Here is a 19311-nt window from a genome sequence, read left to right as displayed (position 1 = left end):
TTATAAGGGTAAACTGTCTCCTTTCTTCTTCTATTTGGCCACAAGTCATTATTTAATTCCCAGGATTAAGATCAGCAGCTGTGTACTGAATGTTCTCACTAAGACTAAGAGTTTTCAGAATGTGAAATGGATTTTGTACTAGTCTCCACACAGTGGGATAAATAAATGCTGATCATGAGACAAAAACCTTACCTGCCTTGAATTATTTGGGACAAAATAAGGACTAATCCTTTTCTATGATAAAGGTTTTCCCCTTATATCCAATTCCTTTTAAACGATTCCTTCCCCAAACTTACAATTATAAGCACCGAGTAATTATTCAGAAATACCTTGGTGGTTTAATACGGCTGTCTTTAAATGGTGCGAGATGCTGGACTCTAGAAAGACTGCCTGTTTTTATTTTTCTTAGTTCAAACAAGAGTCTTGGTTCTCTTTGTAGGTTGGCTAACAAGCAGAGCAATCCCAATAAACGTAGCTTAGTCTGACTCAGTTCACAAATAAATACATACCTGAAAGAAGATCCTTGGTAGGGGGGTTGTTTGAAGAAAGAATGCATGAGTCACTGTGACTCTTGGCAAGTGTTCTAATTTGAGGCTGGAATTCAGAACTGTTCAGAAGGGACATCTGCTTCCGTGGAACTCTGCCTTTCAGTGTTACAGACTCTAAACTCTGTCCTGAATTAAGATGGTGCTGTAGTCCAAAGGAAGAATCCTTTATTGTATCAGGGTTCTCTGCAAAGTATACATGGTCTTTTCCCCTGTTTTTTTAAAAAAGGAGAACATCAGCAATATATAATCTATTATGGTAACATTCTGTTTTGTCAAAGACAGAAAGTAGACCAGTGGTTTTGGCAAGGTAGTTTGGACCTCAAAAAGGGTGACTTATTTGCAATGCAAATTTGTAAATCTCTTTTTCATCTCCCAAATTATAGAAATAATAGATGCTTTACCTACAGTTAGGGAGTCATAGCTTAAACGAGACAATAAAACGAAGAGCTCAGGAGAGCCCGACGCAAAGCAAATGCTTCATAAATAATTACTTAAAACAAAAACCTGATTCTTATTCAATTCTATTTCACAGAATAGCTCCCTGTCCCTCTTTTCCCTTATGAACATCTGTCCTGCATCTGGATATCATTTAGTCATTTATCTGTATGTTGGCTTCTCCGCTAGATTGTGAGTAGTTCTGGAAAACAGAAATCATGTCTTACTTATTTCTAGGCCCAGCACCTAGTATCAAACCAGGACCAGAGTGGGTGCTTCACAGTTATCTGCTAAATGAGGACTGTGCCTCTCTCTGCTGTTAATCTTTTACTCAGCCATAAATGAAAGACAGAAATCACAAGTACAGTGCAGTTAACTGACAGATTGACTGGTATTAGGCATGGTAATTACCTCGGAGTGGTTGATCTACTGCTGTTGGCTGCTAACTCTTTTCCATCAATTTTGATGGTATGTATGTCGCGAGGCCTTGATGGAACCTGAAACTGGGTACTGCTGGGTTCAGCATTCTCTCTGAATCCTTGCTTAGATAAAAGCACATTTTCTGTCATGTCAGTGGTAGGAAGTGGATGGTAGCTGTCGTAAGTTTCTGACAGAGGTTCCAGGGCAAGTGACACCTAAGAGAGACACATAGTATATGAGAAATTTTCTTTAGCATTGATTAACTAATTTTAAGACTCCCCTGCTTAATATTAATTAATGTCCCCCATTCCTTACAAGATTAATGTCCCCCATTAATTATCTAAATTTCTGCCTACCTCGGAAGCCTCATATCTTACTAAGCTTCCTTCCTTCATCCCTCTGTTCCAATAGACCAATTACTTATGGTTCTCTAAATGTACCTTATATTTCATTGCTTTATGCCTTTGTATATACAATTTCCCCCAGTATTCCTTCTTTACATCTAAGTAGAGACGCCATGTCCACTGCCTTCTTCAAGTTTCTACTTACTCTGTATCTATCCATTAGTATAATCACCATTTACTGAACCTTTTACTACAGGCCAGTAACTATGCTAAGTTCCTCATATAGAGAAGATAATGTGATTATATAAGGCCATCAGGAAAGTATATTACCCTAATTCGAAGATTTTTTTTTTTTAAAGCAAAGACTTAGAGAAGGTACTTGCAACCTTTCATTCATCATCCTGATTAAATTATGCATTCCTTGAAGGCACTGGCTATCTTCTTCATTTTTCTATCGACTAATTAGCATAGTATCTGTATAAATAGTATGCAAGTCTAATATGCCTAATAATGCTAATGGTCTGATGAATAAAATAAGGACATAACATTTTCTGCATTGTTATTATTAGTTGCTTGGGAAAAATAAGGTCCTAGTTCTATGCTGGAGATGAAGAGGGGTGAGGTAGGAGGACAACTAAGATGCAAAGGTAATTACTTTAAGTTTCCTTATCATCTCCTTCCTGTGAGTTCACGTTCTTTGTGAAAAGGCTCTCTAGTCCTCTGAAAAGCCCAATGGAGGAATGAAAAATAAAATGGAGTTTTAAAGCAAAACCTTAAGGAAGAAAGTGAAGGATATACTCCAAAGGAAAAGAATAGCAGCTTTGAAAGTTCAGTTTCAATGACAAAGAAGCAGAAGGAATTGTTTAAGCAGCCAAAGACCATCAAATAATGAATGCCCTAACACAAAAATGAAAAACTGCAGTTAGATGTTTTATGATGTCTCTGGGAAGGTCAATGAAATATTTTATCCAGAAGAACTGCCAAGGCACAAACTCAATAAAACATGCCTGGGTCTTGATGAGAATTCTTTTCATGAACCATAACAGAAAGTCCTTCAAATCTATTCATCATGAAGATCTTTGTACAAAGACAAATGACAGCAATGCAGTGGGATGAATACTCTGTGCAGTGATCACTGTAACAGCATCACAGAAAATCCTGGTTGCTCAAACATAAATGTCAGGAAGTGTTCCCTTACCATTCATCACTTGCCAAAGACTGCCTCTGCATTCTAGAAACAAAGGAGACATTGAGGACAAAGGTAGTGTTCCTGGCATTTACAATGAGCTGCTGACTGGCCACAGAGTTTGCTTTAACTCATAGGCCTGTACTACTATTAGACCTTGAATAAAGAGTCAGAGAAAGTCCAGGCACTTGCCACGCCCATTTTACAATCAAAACACAGGGGTCTAACTCCTTTGTTTAGTTAAATAAATAATGGTTGATACCAGCTCTGTGCCAGGCTCTGTGCTACCTCCCTGAGGAAAAGAGAGGACTAAAACATGGACTCACAATTGTAATCCCAGCACTTTGGGAGGCAGGGGTAGGAGGATTACTTGAGCCCAGGAGTTTGAGACTGTCCTGGGCAACATAGTGAGACCCTGTCACTACAAAAAATTAAGAAAAAAAATTAGCTGGGCATGGTGGCATGCACCTTGAAGTCCTAGCTACTCACTAGGCTGAGGCAGGAGGATTGCTTGAGTCCCAGAGATTGAGGCTGCAGTGAGCTATGCTTGTGCCACTGTACTACAGCCTGGGCAACAGAGCAAGACTCTGTTTCAAAAAAAAAAACCCCTCCTCCCCCACAAAAACACCCTCTGCCTCAGAGAATCATAGTATTTTGTAGGGGAAGTTAAAAAAAAACTAATTTTTCCATTTCTCTATCGGCCAGTAAGGGCAGTGGTGACATACCTATCAAGTACAATGACCACGGCTTTCAGTGCTTTGACAAAACCTTAGATATGTGGCCTTCTGGCCAAGTGCCTGCAATTTCATATCGTTGGAACATTCGCTGTATCCCTGGGGCTTGCAGATCTCTCTCTGTTTGCTGTGGCTAAACCAAGAAAGAAGGCACACACAGATTTTTTCAGAAATTATGATTCCATGAAAGATTTTGAGGAGACGAAGAAGGCTGGTATCTTTCGGAATATAAAGTGATTTTGAAATATAAAGAATTTCTGGGGTGGAGCCAAGATGGCCGAATAGGAACAGCTCCGATCTACAGCTCCCAGCGTGAGCGACGCAGAAGACGGGTGATTTCTGCATTTCCATCTGAGGTACCAGGTTCATCTCACTAGGGAGTGCCAGACAGTGGGCGCAGGACAGTGGGTGCAGCACACCATGCTCGAGCCGAAGCAGGGCGAGGCATTGCCTCACTCAGGAAGCACAAGGGGTCAGGGAGTACCCTTTCTTAGTCAAAGAAAGGGGTGACAGACGGCACCTGGAAAATCGGGTCACTCCCACCCTAATACTGCGCTTTTCCGACGGGCTTAAAAAACGGCACACCAGGAGATTATATCCCGCACCTGGCTCGGAGGGTCCTACGCCCACGAGTTTCGCCGATTGCTGGCACAGCAGTCTGAGATCAAACTGCAAGGCGGCAGCGAGGCTGGGGGAGGGGCGCCCACCATTGCCCAGGCTTGCTTAGGTAAACAAAGCAGCCAGGAAGCTTGAACTGGGTGGAGCCCACCACAGCTCAAGGAGGCTGGCCTGTCTCTGTAGGCTCCACCTCTGGGGGCAGGGCACAGACAAACAAAAAGACAGCAGTAACCTCTGCAGATTTAAATGTCCCTGTCTGACAGCTTTGAAGAGAGTAGTGGTTCTCCCAGCACACAGCTGGAAATCTGAGAACGGGCAGACTGCCTCCTCAAGTGGGTCCCTGACCCCCGAGCAGCCTAACCGGGAGGCACCCCCCAGTAGGGGCAGACTGACACCTCACATGGCCAGGTACTCCCCTGAGACAAAACTTCCAGAGGAACAATCGGGCAGCAGCATTCGTGGTTCACGAAAATCCGCTGTTCTGCAGCCACCGCTGCTGATACCCAGGCAAACAGAGTCTGGAGTGGACCTCTAGCAAACTCCAACAGACCTGCAGCTGAGGGTCCTGTCTGTTAGAAGGAAAACTAATAAACAGAAAGGACATCCACACCAAAAACCCATCTGTACATCACCATCATCAAAGACAAAAAGTAGATAAAACCACAAAGATGGGGAAAAAACAGAGCAGAAAAACTGGAAACTCTAAAAAGCAGAGCGCCTCTCCTCCTCCAAAGGAAGGCAGTTCCTCACCAGCAGCGGAACAAAGCTGGACAGAGAATGACTTTGACGAGTTGAAAGAAGGCTTCAGACGATCAAACTACTCTGAGCTACAGGAGGAAATTCAAACCAATGGCAAAGAAGTTAAAAACTTTGAAAAAAAATTAGACGAATGTTTAACTAGAATAACCAACACAGAGAAGTGCTTAAAGGAGCTGATGGAGCTGAAAGCCAAGGCTCGAGAACTATGTGAAGAATGCAGAAGACTCAGGAGATGATGCGATCAACTGGAAGAAAGGGTATCAGTGATGGAAGATGAAACGAATGAAATGAAGTGAGAAGGGAAGTTTAGAGAAAAAAGAATAAAAAGAAACGAACAAAGCCTCCAAGAAATTTGGGACTATGTGAAAAGACCAAATCTACGTCTGATTGGTGTACCTGAAAGTGACGGGGAGAATGGAACCAAGTTGGAAAACACTCTGCAGGATATTATCCAGGAGAACTTCCCCAATCTAGCAAGGCAGGCCAACATTCAGATTCAGGAAATACAGAGAACGCCACAAAGATACTCCCCGAGAAGAGCAACTCCAAGACACATAATTATCAGATTCACCAAAGTTGAAATGAAGGAAAAAATCTTAAGAGCAGCCAGAGAGAAAGGTCAGGTTACCCACAAAGGGAAGCCCAACAGACTAACAGCGGCTCTCTCGGCAGAAACTCTACAAGCCAGAAGAGAGTGGGGGCCAATATTCAACATTCTTAAAGAAAAGAATTTTCAACCCAGAATTTCATATGCAGCCAAACTAAGCTTCATAAGTGAAGGAGAAATAAAATACTTTACAGACAAGCAAATGCTGAGAGATTTTGTCACTACCAGGCCTGCCCTAAAAGAGCTCCTGAAGGAAGCACTAAACATGGAAAGGAACAACTGGTACCAGCCACTGCAAAATAATGCCAAATTGTAAAGACCATCAAGGCTAGGAAGAAACTGCATCAACTAACGAGCAAAATAACCAGCTAACATCATAATGACAGGCTCAAATTCACACATAACAATATTAACTTTAAATGTAAATGGACTAAATGCTCCAATTAAAAGACACAGACTGGCAAATTGGATAGAGTCAAGACCCATCAGTGTGCTGTATTCAGGAAACCCATGTCACATGCAGACACACACATAGGCTCAAGATAAAAGGATGGAGGAAGATCTACCAAGCCAATGGAAGACAAAAAAAGGCAGGGGTTGCAATCCTAGTCTCTGATAAAACAGACTTTAAACCAACAAAAATCAAAAGAGACAAAGAAGGCCATTACGTAATGGTAAAGGGATCAATTCAACAAGAAGAGCTAACTATCCTAAATATATATGCACCCAATACAGGAGCACCCAGATTCATAAAGCAAGTCCTGAGTAACCTACAAAGAGACTTAGACTCCCACACAATAATAATGGGAGACTTTAACACCCCACTGTCAACATTAGACAGATGAACGAGACAGAAAGTTAACAAGGATACCCAGGAATTGAACTCAACTCTGCACCAAGCAGACCTAATAGACAGCTACAGAACTCTCCACCCCAAATGAACAGAATATACATTTTTTTCAGCACCACACCACACCTATTCCAAAATTGACCACATAATTGGAAGTAAAGCTCTCCTCGGCAAATGTAAAAGAACAGAAATTATAACAAACTGTCTCTCAGACCACAGTGCAATCAAACTAGAACTCAGGATTAAGAAACTCACTGAAAACTGCTCAAATACATGGAAACTGAACAACCTGCTCCTGAATGACTGCTGGGTACATAACGAAATGAAGGCAGAAATAAAGATGTTCTTTGAAACCAATGAGAACAAAGACACAACATACCAGAATCCCTGGGACACATTCAAAGCAATGTGTAGAGGGAAATTTATAGCACTAAATGCCCACAAGAGAAAGCAGGAAAGATCCAAAATTGACACCCTAACATCACAATTAAAAAAACTAGAAAAGCAATAGCAAACACATTCAAAAGCTAGCAGAAGGCAAGAAATAACTAAAATCAGAGCAGAAATGAAGGAAATAGAGACACAAAAAACCCTTCAAAAAATTAATGGATCCAGGAGCTGTTTTTTTGAAAAGATCAACAAAATTGACAGACCACTAGCAAGACTAATAAAGAAGAAAAGAGACAAGAATCAAATAGACGCAATAAAAAATGATAAAGGGGATATCACCACCGATCCCACAGAAATACAAACTACCATCAGAGAATACTACAAACACCTCTATGCAAATAAACTAGAAACTCTAGAAGAAATGGATAAATTCCTCGACACATACACCCTCCCAAGACTAAACCAGGAAGAAGTTGAATCTCTGAATAGACCAATAACAGGCTCTGAAATTGTGGCAATAATCAATAGTCTACCAACCAAAAACAGTCCAGGACCAGATGGATTCACAGCTGAATTCTACCAGAGGTACAAGGAGGAACTGGTACCATTCATTCCTTCTGAAACTATTCCAATCAATAGAAAAAGAGGGAATCCTCCCTAACTCATTTTATGAGCCCAGCATCATCCTGATACCAAAGCCGGGCAGAGACACAACCAAAAAAGAGAATTTTAGACTAATATCCTTGATGAATATTGATGCAAAAATCCTCAATAAAATATTAGCAAACCGAATCCAGCAGCACATCAAAAAGCTTATCCACCATGATCAAGTGGGCTTCATCCCTGGGATGCAAGGCTGGTTCAACATATGCAAATCAATAAATGTAATCCAGCATATAAACAGAACCAAAGACAAAAACCACATGATTATCTCAATAGATGCAGAAAAGGCCTTTGACAAAATTTAACAACCTTCATGCTAAAAACTCTCATTAAATTAGGTATTGATGGGACGTATCTCAAAATAATAAGAGCTATCTATGACAAACCCACTGCCAATATTATAGTGAATGGGCAAAAACTGAAAGCATTCCCTTTGAAAACTGGCACAAGACAGGGATGCCCTCTCTCATCACTCCTATTCAACATAGTGTTGGAAGTTCTGGCCAGGGCAATTAGGCAGGAGAAGGAAATAAAAGGCATTCAATTAGGAAAAGAGGAAGTCAAATTGACCCTGTTTGCAGATGACATGATTGTGTATCTAGAAAACCCCATTGTCTCAGCCCAAAATCTCCTTAAGCTGATAAGCAACTTCAGCAAAGTCTCAGGATACAAAATCAATGTACAAAAATCACAAGCATTCTTATACACCAATAACAGACAAACAGAGAGCCAAATCATGAGTGAACTCCCACTCACAATTGCTTCAAAGAGAATAAAATACCTAGGAATCCAACTTACAAGGGACGTGAAGGACCTCTTCAAGGAGAACTACAAACCACTGTTCAATGAAATAAAAGAGGATACAAACAAATGGAAGAACATTCCATGCTCATGGGTAGGAAGAATCAATATCATGAAAATGGCCATACTGCCCAAGGTAATTTATAGATTCAATGCCATCCCCATCAAGCTACCAATGACTCTCTTCACAGAATTGGAAAAAACTACTTTAAAGTTCATATGGAGTCAAAAAAGAGCCCGTATCGCCAAGTCAATCCTAAGCCAAAAGAACAAAGCTGGAAGCATCATGCTACCTAACTTCAAACTATATTACAAGGCTACAGTAACCAAAACAGCATGGTACTGGTACCAAAACAGAGATACAGATCAATGGAACAGAACAGAGCCCTCAGAAATGATGTCGCATATCTACAACTATCTTTGACAAATCTGACAAAAACAAGCAATGGGGAAGGGATTCCCTACTTAATAAATGGTGCTGGGAAAACTGGCTAGCCATATGTAGAAAGCTGAAACTGGATCCCTTCTTTACACCGTATACAAAAATTAATTCAAGATGGATTAAAGACTTACATGTTAGACCTAAAACCATAAAAACCCTAGAAGAAAACCTAGGCATTACCATTCAGGACATAGGCATGGGCAAGGACTTCATGTCTAAAACACCAAAAGCAATGGCAACAAAAGCCAAAATTGACAAATGGGATCTAATTAAACTAAAGAGCTTCTGCACAGCAAAAGAAACTACCATCAGGGTGAACAGGCAACCTACAAAATGGGAGACAATTTTCACAACCTACTCATCTGACAAAGGGCTGATATCCAGAATCTACAATGAACTCAAACAAATTTACAAGAAAAAACAAACAACCCCATCAGAAAGTGGGCAAAGGACATGAACAGACACTTCTCAAAAGAAGCCATTTATGCAGCCAAAAAACACATGAAAAAATGCTCATCATCACTGGCCATCAGAGAAATGCAAATCAAAACCACAATGAGATACCATCTCATACCAGTTAGAATGGCAATCATTAAAAAGTCAGGAAACAACAGCTAGATGTGGAGAAATAGGAACACTTTTACACTGTTGGTGGGACTGTAAACTAGTTCAACCATTGTGGAGGTCAGTGTGGCGATTCCTCAGGGATCTAGAACTAGAAATACCATTTGACCCAGGCATCCCATTACTGGGTATATACCCAAAGGACTATAAATCATGCTGCTATAAAGACACATGCACACGTATGTTTATTGTGGCACTATTCACAATAGCAAAGACTTGGAACCAACCCAAATGTCCAACAACGATAGACTGGATTAAGAAAATGTGGCACATATACACCATGGAATACTATGCAGCCATAAAAAATGATGAGTTCATGTCCTTTGTAGGGACATGGATGAAACTGGAAATCATCATTCTCAGTAAACTATCGCAAGGACAAAAAACCAAACACCGCATGTTCTCACTCATAGGTGGGAATTGAACAATGAGAACACATGGACACAGGAAGGGGAACATCACACTCCGGGGACTGTTGTGGGGTGGGGGGAGGGGGGAGGGATAGCATTAGGAGATACACCTAATGCTAAATGACGAGTTAATGGGTGCAGCACACCAACATGGCACACGTATACATATGTAACAAACCTGCACATTGTGCACATATACCCTAAAACTTAAAGTATAATAATAATAATAATAAAAAATAGTAGCAAGTAATATTTGAAAAAAAAAAAAAAAAAAAAAAGAATTTCTTTGGGGTAAATTACGTAGAAGTTTGTCACTGAATTGTGTTCCTGAAGTATGAAACATGAATATGTGGGCTAAGAAATAGTTTCTACTGATAAACAATTAACAAAAAAGTAATTTTAATATAAAATAGTAAGATAAGGATGTGTACTAGGTGGTATGGGAATGCCAAGAAGGGGTCTGAGGCTGGGGAAGAGGTGAGGAAGGAGTGCCAGGGATGATTTCCAGGAGTGAAATACAAACATTTGAGCTTAGAATCTTAAACATGAATGAGGCAGAAAAAGTTGAGGGGGATGAAAGTAGAACATTACAATCAGAGGGAAAAGTATTGGTCAAACTTTGAAGGTATAAAACAGAAGAAGGTTCTGTCAATTCCTAGCAGTTCAAGAGACCATCTACTCTAACCCTCCTGTTGCATTTAGCTCCCAGATCTTCATTCCTGTCCACCTCAATCATTCGTCTCCCCAATCATGATTCATCCTGGTGCTCACTCCTCTGCCAATCCCTTCATTGAGTCCTGTAGAATTTCTATTTTATACAAATTACTTTACCACTTTAATGAAACATTTTTTTCTTTAAATGTCCCCATTTCCTCAAAGTCTCTTCCAACAGAAACCACCTACACTTGCCAGGCTAAAGGAAGTTAACTTTTGCCTTTCTGGTGCTATCTCTAGACCATCATTCTGTCACTTAAATATATCACCCCTCTTCCAAAGCCCACGCCATCCACATATACCATGAATGTACCATACGCTTCTCACATCCGTAAGAGAACAACCTTAAGGACACTCATCAGTCTTCTAGCAACGACTCAAGGTTTGCTTTAACAATAAGTTGCCTACAATTATCTACTATATGTACGACATCTATCAGTATCAGAGAGAGCAAATTAGTAAGTATAATTTTCAGAATCATGTTGGTCAATGCAGCATTTTTTAAAAAGTCAACTATTTAACAATGCTTATTTTTTTTTAATTTAGAGACAGGGTCTCGCTCTGTCACCCAGGCTGGAGTGCCGTGGTGTGATCATAGCTCACTGTAACCTTGAACTCCTGGGCTCAAGTGATCCTCCTGTCTCAGCCTCCAAGGTAGGCTGGGATTACTGGTGTGCACCACCACATCAAGCTAATTTTATTTTATATATTTATATATGTATTTTTAATATATATTTTATATATTTTAGGAGTCTTGCTCTGTTTCCCAGGCTGGTCTCAAACTACTGGCCTTAAGTGATTCTCCCACCTCAGCTTCCTGAGTAGCTGAAATTATGGGCACATGCCACCATGCCTGACTCAATTTACTAAAATTGTGTTGAAAAATTTTAAGTCTAGGTTCATTAAGGATATTGTTCTACACTTTTCTTATATTGCCCTCTGGTTTTGGTATTAAGCTGATGCAGGCCTTAAAATAACTGTTTTCTCCTTTTCTATTTTCTGGAAGAGACTGTGTTATTGGTGTTATTTCTTCTTTATGTTTGGAAGAATTTGCCAGTAAAGTGATCTGGGCCTGGAGATTTCTTTTTCACAAGGTTTTAAGCTAAAAATTAAACTTAAAAATAATTATCGCTTTATTCAGGTTATCTATTTGATCTTGAGTGAGTTTTGGTAGTTTTCAGTTTTTAAAGTATTGGCTCATTTCATCTAAGTTGTCAAATTTATATGTGTAGAGTTGTTCACAGTATTTTCTTTATATCTATGGGTGCTGTAGGCTGCTGTCTTTCTTACAGTAGAATCAAAAGGAAAGTGAAATATGTGTGTTCATGAAAGAGAACAAGAGACATTAATTTCAAAACAAACGAAAGAAAAAAGCATATTTTTTTGTGGAAGAGAATGTGAAAGTTGATTATACAAACTGGTCCTTCTTGTCATATCCAACTAAATCAGTTGAGGGGCCAGGGGAAAAAAAGCACTCAGTGTATATCGATTGCTCCAAGAATGCAATTCTCTGCAAGCCTGGATGCAGAAATGGCCTGCTGTAACCCTCAGACCAGTTTCACCTACCAATGAGAGGGTCACTCATCAAAAAGAGCTTGCCAGCTCCCCAAGGCTTCTCTAGTGCCAATAAGCTTTTTTGGAACACAATACGTACAGTTTTTCTTTTTTTTTTTTAAATTTAATATTAATTTTAGGTTCAGGGGTACATGTACAGATTTGTTATATAGGTAAACTCATGACTTGGGGGTCTGGTGAACAGATTATTTCATTACCCAGGTACTAAGCACAGTACCCGACAGGTTTTTTGTTCTGAACCTCTTCCTCTTCCCACTCTCCTCCTTCAAGTAGGTCCCAGTGTCTGTTGTTCCTCTATTTCTGTTCATCTGTTCTCATTATTTAGCTCCCACTTATAAGTGAGAACGTGTGGTGCTTGGTTTTCTGTTCCTGCATTAGTTTGCTAGGGATAATGGCCTCCAGTTCCATCTATGTCCTGCAAAGGACATGATCTCATTCCTTTTTATGGCTGCATAGTTTTCCATAGTGTATATGTACCACATTTTCTTAACGGTCTACCATTCATATGGGCACTCAGCTTGATTCTATGTTTTTGCTATTGTGAATAGTGCTGCAATGAACATAACATGTGCATGTCTTTGTGATAGAACAATTTATAGTCCTTTGGGTATGTACCCCAAAAGTATAATTATTTAAAGCTATAATTATTGTTTAAATTTAATTTTTAGCTAAAACCTTCTGAAAAAGAAATCTTCAGGTCCAGATCACTTTACTGGCAAATTCTTACAATACTCAGTAGTGGGATTGCTGGGTCAAATCGTAGTTCTGTTTTTTAGATCTTTGACTAATTGCCACACTGCTTTCCAGAATGGTTGAACTGATTTATGCTCCCACCAGCAGTGTATAAGCATTCGCTTTTCTCTGCAATCTTGTCAGCATATGTTATTTTTTGACTTTTTAATAATAGCCATTCCGACTGCTGTAAGCCATTCTTACTGTGGTTTTGATTTTTACTTCCCTAATGATTAGTGTTTTGGGCATTTTTTCATGTTTGTTGGCCGCATGTATGTCTTCTTTTGAAAAGTGTCTGTTCATGTCCTTTGCCTACTTTTTAATGGGGTTGTTTTTTGCTTGTACATTGTTTAAGTTCCTTATAGATTCTGGATATTAGACCTTTGTCAGATGTATAGTTTGGAAATATTTTCTCCTATTCTGTAGGTTGCCTCTGTTGATAGTTTCTTTTGCCATGCAGAAGCTCTTTAGTTTAATTGTCTCAGTTGTCAATCTTTGCTTTTGTTGCAGTTGCTTTGGTTGTTTTCATCATGAAATCTCACCAGTTCTTATGTCGAAAATGGCATTTCCTAGGTTCCAGGGTCTTTACAGTTTTAGGTTTTACATTGAGGTCTTCAGCCCATCTTGAGTTGATTTTTGTATATGGTGTAAGTAAGGGGTCCAGTTTCAATCTTCTGCCTACAGCTAGCCAGTTATCCCAGTACCATTTATTGAATAGGAAGTCCTTTCCCCAAAATTTTTCTTTCTAATGAAACTCCCAATCTTGTCTTTGTTCTTTGAACATACTGAAGACCACCACCTGTCTATATGTCCTGAATTGTAATTCTTGCTTCCCAAATAAAATGCTTTAAATTTGGAGATTCGTCTTTATATTTTATTTTGACTTCAACAAGAATATTTCTAATGATAAAATATACAAACAAGATTATGACTGTGTCAAAAGATAGCATCAGGAAACAAACTCTAGTAAGAGTTATGATGGGCCTGTAGAACAGACAAATAATGAAAACTGAATAAACAGAAAGTACACATTTAAACAGGGTTTTTTTTAAAGTAAATAATGAGTGGTATTCCTGTGAAATGCAGTTACATATTAAGATTAAAAGCTTTAGGGTGTCAAAGTCTCTTATCAATGCTAAAATTTATAAAAGAATGTTTAGTGAATGCAGCAGAATTTGTGTGTAATAGCATGATTTGCATATACACGTCTAACCAAAATTATTCAGTGTGTTAGTGGTATGGCTACAAACTTAAAAGGTGAATTGAGTGAAAATGTTAAATAATTTGTGGCATTCTTCTTTGTAGCTGATGAGAACACAGGTTAAAAATAACTTCCCAAGAGTTGTATCCATTTAAAGTATCAACGAGAACTTTTATGCAAGGGAAAAATTTTTGGATGTGATGCTCATGACAAACATATCATCAAGGAAATACAGCTCTCTGAACCGAAAAAAGTCTTGAAAACTTTATTAAAGACTGATGACAAAGGATGATGATCCTGAAATGGTCTTTGTTGACAATAAACTTGTTTCAAGATCTAAATCCAAGGTGGCAACACTTTGCAAAGACAGATAACCATAAAGCTATTTACTGTCTTATTTACTTTGTCTACAAGGCTAAAAGTCAAACCACACACGCACACATACACACACATATAACTAATATATGAATTAAATAAATTCCTGCCGGGCGCGGTGGCTCACGCCTGTAATCCCAGCACTTTGGGAAGCCGAGGTGGGCAGATCACTTGAGGTCAGGAGCTCGAGACCAGCCTGGCCAAGATGGTGAAACTCTGCCTCTGCTAAAAATACAAAAATTAGCCAGGCGCGGTGACAGACGCCTATACTCCCAGCTACTCGGGAGGCTGAGGCAGGAGAATCCCTTGAACCTGGGGTGGAGGTTGCAGTGAGCCGAGATAGTGCCACTGCGCTCCAGCCTGGATGACAAGAGTAAGACTCTGTCTCAAAAAATAAATAAAATAAAATAAAATAAAATAAAATAAAATAAAAAATTCCCTTGGTCAATATTTTGCTTGCTAACTGGAAAGCAGGCCAGGCGCAGTGGTTCACACATATAATCCCAGCATTTTGAGAGGCAGAGGCAGGAGGATTGCTTAAGCCTAGAGTTCAAGACCAGCTTGGGCAACATCTCAAGGCCTTGTCTCTACAAAAAAATACAAAAATTAGCCAGGTGTCGTGGTGTGCACCTGTAGTCCCAGCTACTAGGAAGGCTGTGGTGGGAGCATCACTTGAGCCCAGGAGGTCAAGGCTGCAGTGAGTCATGATCTAACCACTGCATTCCAGCTTGGGCGACAGAGCAAGACCCTGTCTTAAATAACAATAATGACCACAACGACGACAACACCACCCCTGAAAAACTGGATAAGCAGTATGTAGCCTATCATTAGTACATGGATATTAGGTGACTTAGTATGAGGTATGGTGCTAAAAAATGTTTTTGAGCTCGAGTTTAAAGAAGTCTCCTGGTTTATGTTGTCCAAGGACAAATCCCAGCCTCAGATCACTAGCACAGACTGGTCAAATACAGGGCCATTTTAACTGACATTACTGCCTATGTAAAAAATCTGATGGCTTATCTGCAAGGGCATTAACAAGGAACCATATTTCATTCAATTTACTCATTACTTGATGACTGTATCATTGGAAAGTTTTATTGGCAAGGAACTATCTGTCCTACTTTTTTGTATTTTTCCATACTGAAACAGGATTTCCAGAAATGAAACTGATGGAATGAAATATATTCCTAAAACTGTAGAGCTAAAGACTGATAACCCAAAAAGATTTTTTTGGTTTCAAGCTTTATGAAAACTATATATCATATATCATATCATATATATATCACATAATATATATCATTATATATATCATATAATATACATATATCACATAATATATATATTGTATATCATACATATCATATAATATATACATCATAATATACATATATCTTATGTATATCATATAAGATATACACCTATACACATATATAAGATATATGTGTATATAAGATATATGTGTGTATATTTATATATGTGTATATATTATGTTACATACTTATATAATAGCATAAGTTTGATACTTTTGATACTTTTCAAAAGTCTGAATGTATTTTTGGCAGTTGATTTCTTTTACAGCCAGTCTGCTTGACTCATTTATTTTTTTTGACATCTGATCTATACCAATAATAGAATACAACAAAGCTTCCTCTCTCAATCAGCTTGATTGTAATGAACTATATCTGCCTTCTTTGCAGTCCCTCACTCCCCAGTCTGACCAAACCTGATCTTCCCCTTCAGAGCAACACTGTAAAGCCACCTTTCTTCCTTCATCTCCATTCTACCAGCTCCTTACTGGCTACACTTACCCCTCTTGTCAGGAGAGATACCATGCTTAGTCAACTCAATACTGTCCTTGGGGACAGCAAAGCAGTGGTAAAACAAGAATTCAAGCTCCATCATTCACTGCATGTTTTTCTTTTTAAAGTATTAAAATTAATATAACGCATGCACATTTAGATTCAAACAGTTCGATAATTTTGTTACATAAAACAAGTCCCTTACATAGACACCATTTCTCTTTCCTCACAGGCAGCCACTTTCAATTTCTATACCTGATTCTTGTGGTATTTACCTCTATAGCTCCAAATAACATGATTATGTCTATACCTTGACTTCTTCTAGTTTCCAGGCATTACCTTTTGACTTCCTAATACAGGAGATAAGAATTTAGCCCTATCCCACATACACTTATTTCCTCCATCCTCCCAATGTGCCAATATAGTAAACACTGATTATTGATCTAACTACAATTATATGAACATGTATTCCATTTATAGCTGAACAATTAGAAGTACTGATTACTTTTCCATTCCTGCACAACATTTTCCCAAAATGCTGTTGTTTTCTCATTTGCTTAGTTAAAAAATTTTTTTTTTCTTTTTAGAGATTGGGTCTTGCCATGTTGCCCAGGCTGAACGTGAACTCCTGGGCTCAAGTGATTCTACTGCCTCAGCTTCCTGAGTAGCTGGGACTATAGGTGCATGCTAACATTTGCTTTGTTTTTATTGTTCTTCTTGTTAATTCAATTCTGAACTTTTTGCCAGTTATAGAATTCTCCTCTTAAGATTTTCAGACACATTAGGTGTTTTGTAACTTTTTTTTTTTGAGAAATCTCTCCCAGAGCCTTAGCACATAGTCCAATTTGGAATAGCTGCCAACTATGCCTTGTGTACAGCTGCTTCACCTCAAATCAAGGGATTCTCTTCGGCTCTCTCTTGTGTTGTATCTGTTGTTTGCAATATCCCACCTTGTCTTCCTTTTAAGTTTACTCCCTCATTTTGGCAGAGAAAGTCCTTCAGCTGCTTTTTAAGGAAGAGTGTGGGAGAGGTACAAATTTTTGAGACTTTGTATATACAAAAACTTCATTGTACTCTCACACTAGGTAGTTTGCCTAGAGAGGGAGAATTCTAGGCCATTTTCATTCAACATTCTGGAGGCATTATTGAATTGTCTTCTGGACGCTAATGTTGCTATTGAGAAGTTTGAAGCCACTCTACTTAATTCTTTGTGTGTGACTGTTTCTCCTGTTCTCTGGAAGTTTATAGAATCTTGTTTTTGTTTTCAGTGTTCTAAAATGTCGCAATGATATAACTTGCTGAAAGTCTGCTTTCATCCACTATGTTGTACTTAATGGACACTTTCCTTTTGTAAAAAAAAAAATTGGTATCAAGAAAAATGTTTCTGTGGATGGGTGTGGTGGCTCACGACTGTAATCCTAGCACTTTGGGAGGCGAGGCAGGTGGATCACTTCAAGCCAGGAGTTTGAAACCAGCCTGGCCAACATGGTGAAACCCTGTCTCTACTTAAAAAAAAAAAAATACAAAAAAAATAGTTGGATGTGGTGGTACATGCCTGTAATCCTAGCTACTTGGGAGGCTGAGGCAGGAGAATCACTTGAACCTGCGAAGCAGAGGTTGCAGTGAGCTTAGATCACACCACTGCACTCCAGCCTGGGCTACAGAGCAAGACTTTATCTCAAAAAACAAAAACAAAAGCAAAAACAAATTTCTAAGCTTTTTATTATGAAAAATTTAAAACATATACAAAATTAGAAAAAAACAAATAACGACTACAGGTATTTATTATCCAGCTTGAACAATTATCCACATCTTGCTAATCATGTTTCATTTATACCTTTTCCAAACCCTGCTTTGTTACTGGATTATTGTGAACCAAGTTCCAGATATCATGCTGTTTCTGTAAATATAGTTTTAATAATATGAGGACTCATTAAAAAAACAAACACCATACCATTGTCACATTTAAAAAATTAATGACAATTCTTCAAAATATCAAAAATTGAGTCAACATTCTAATTTCCCTGATTGTTTCAGATTTTTTACAATTGATTTCTATGAATCAGGATCCAAACGAGTTCCACAGGAGACTTTTTTCTTTCTTTCTTTCTTTCTTTTTTTTTTTTTTTTTGATGGAGTCTCACTCTGTCACCCAGGCTGGAGTAGTGCAATGGCACAATCTCCTCTCACTGCAACCTCCACCTCCCGGGTTCAAGTGATTCTCCTACCTTAGCCTCCAGAGTAGCTGGGATTATAGATGCCCACCATCACACCCAGCTAATTTTTGTATTTTTAGTACAGAGGCGGTTTCACTATATTGGGCAGACTGGTCTCGAACTCCTGACCTGGTGATCCGCCCGCCTCGGCCCCCCAAAGTGCTGGGATTATAGGCGTCAGCCACAGCGCCTGGCCCACAGGAGGCTTTTTCAATCTGGCAGCTCATGTATTTAGTACTGAGAAGTCTTCCTGAATTGCCTGTAAGCATCCAACACTCTTAATTAATTAATTAATTAATTTTTTTTTTTGAGACAGGGTCTCACTCCATCACCCAGGCTGGAGTGCAGTGGCATGATCTTGGCCCACTGCAACCTCTGCCTCCCAGGTTCAAGTGATTCTCCTGCCTCAGACTTCTCAGCCTCCCTAGTAGCTGGGATTACAGGCACATGCCACCATGTCCAGCTAATTTTTGTATTTTTTGTAGAGATGGAGTTTTGCCATATTGGCCAGGCTGGTTTCAAACTCCTGGCCTCAAGTGATCCAGCTGCCTTGGCCTCCAAAGTGCTAGGATTATAGGCATGAGCCACCCTGCCTGGCAGACAACACTCATTAAAGGGGGGAAAAAAAAATCAAGTGCACAATTTATAAAATTTACAATGTTCGGTATTCAATAAAAATTTAATAGAAGTAGGAAAACATGCCCTATAACCACAGAGCAATTAATCAATAGAAACAGACACCAAATGATAGGTGATAAAATTGATGGGACCTTAAAACCGCTATCATATAGATGCTCCTAATGCTTAAGGATGTGAAAGAAAATGTGACTGCAAAGAAAAAAAGAAAATGTACATTAAAAAGGGAAAT

At 39.0% G+C, this 19311-nt stretch overlaps 1 protein-coding gene across 5 annotated transcripts in view; it reads right to left on the bottom strand.

The window, feature by feature from the left end:
• The window catches only part of C2CD3 (C2 domain containing 3 centriole elongation regulator), a 165879-nt gene that overhangs the window by 127164 nt on the left and 19404 nt on the right, over nucleotides 1–19311 (bottom strand). For all 5 annotated transcript variants that reach the window (XM_030829768.1, XM_030794500.1, XM_030794498.1 and 2 more), the window contains 2 exons: nucleotides 1395–1618; nucleotides 510–757 (listed from right to left, as the gene is read on the bottom strand). In XM_030829768.1, the coding sequence (XP_030685628.1) occupies nucleotides 510–757; nucleotides 1395–1618 (472 nt within the window). The remainder of the gene's footprint in view (nucleotides 1–509; nucleotides 758–1394; nucleotides 1619–19311) is intronic.

This window comes from Nomascus leucogenys, chromosome 15, assembly GCF_006542625.1.
Source record: "Nomascus leucogenys isolate Asia chromosome 15, Asia_NLE_v1, whole genome shotgun sequence".
NCBI classification, from domain to species: Eukaryota; Metazoa; Chordata; class Mammalia; order Primates; family Hylobatidae; genus Nomascus; species Nomascus leucogenys.
This window is presented reverse-complemented; position numbering and strand designations above follow the sequence as displayed.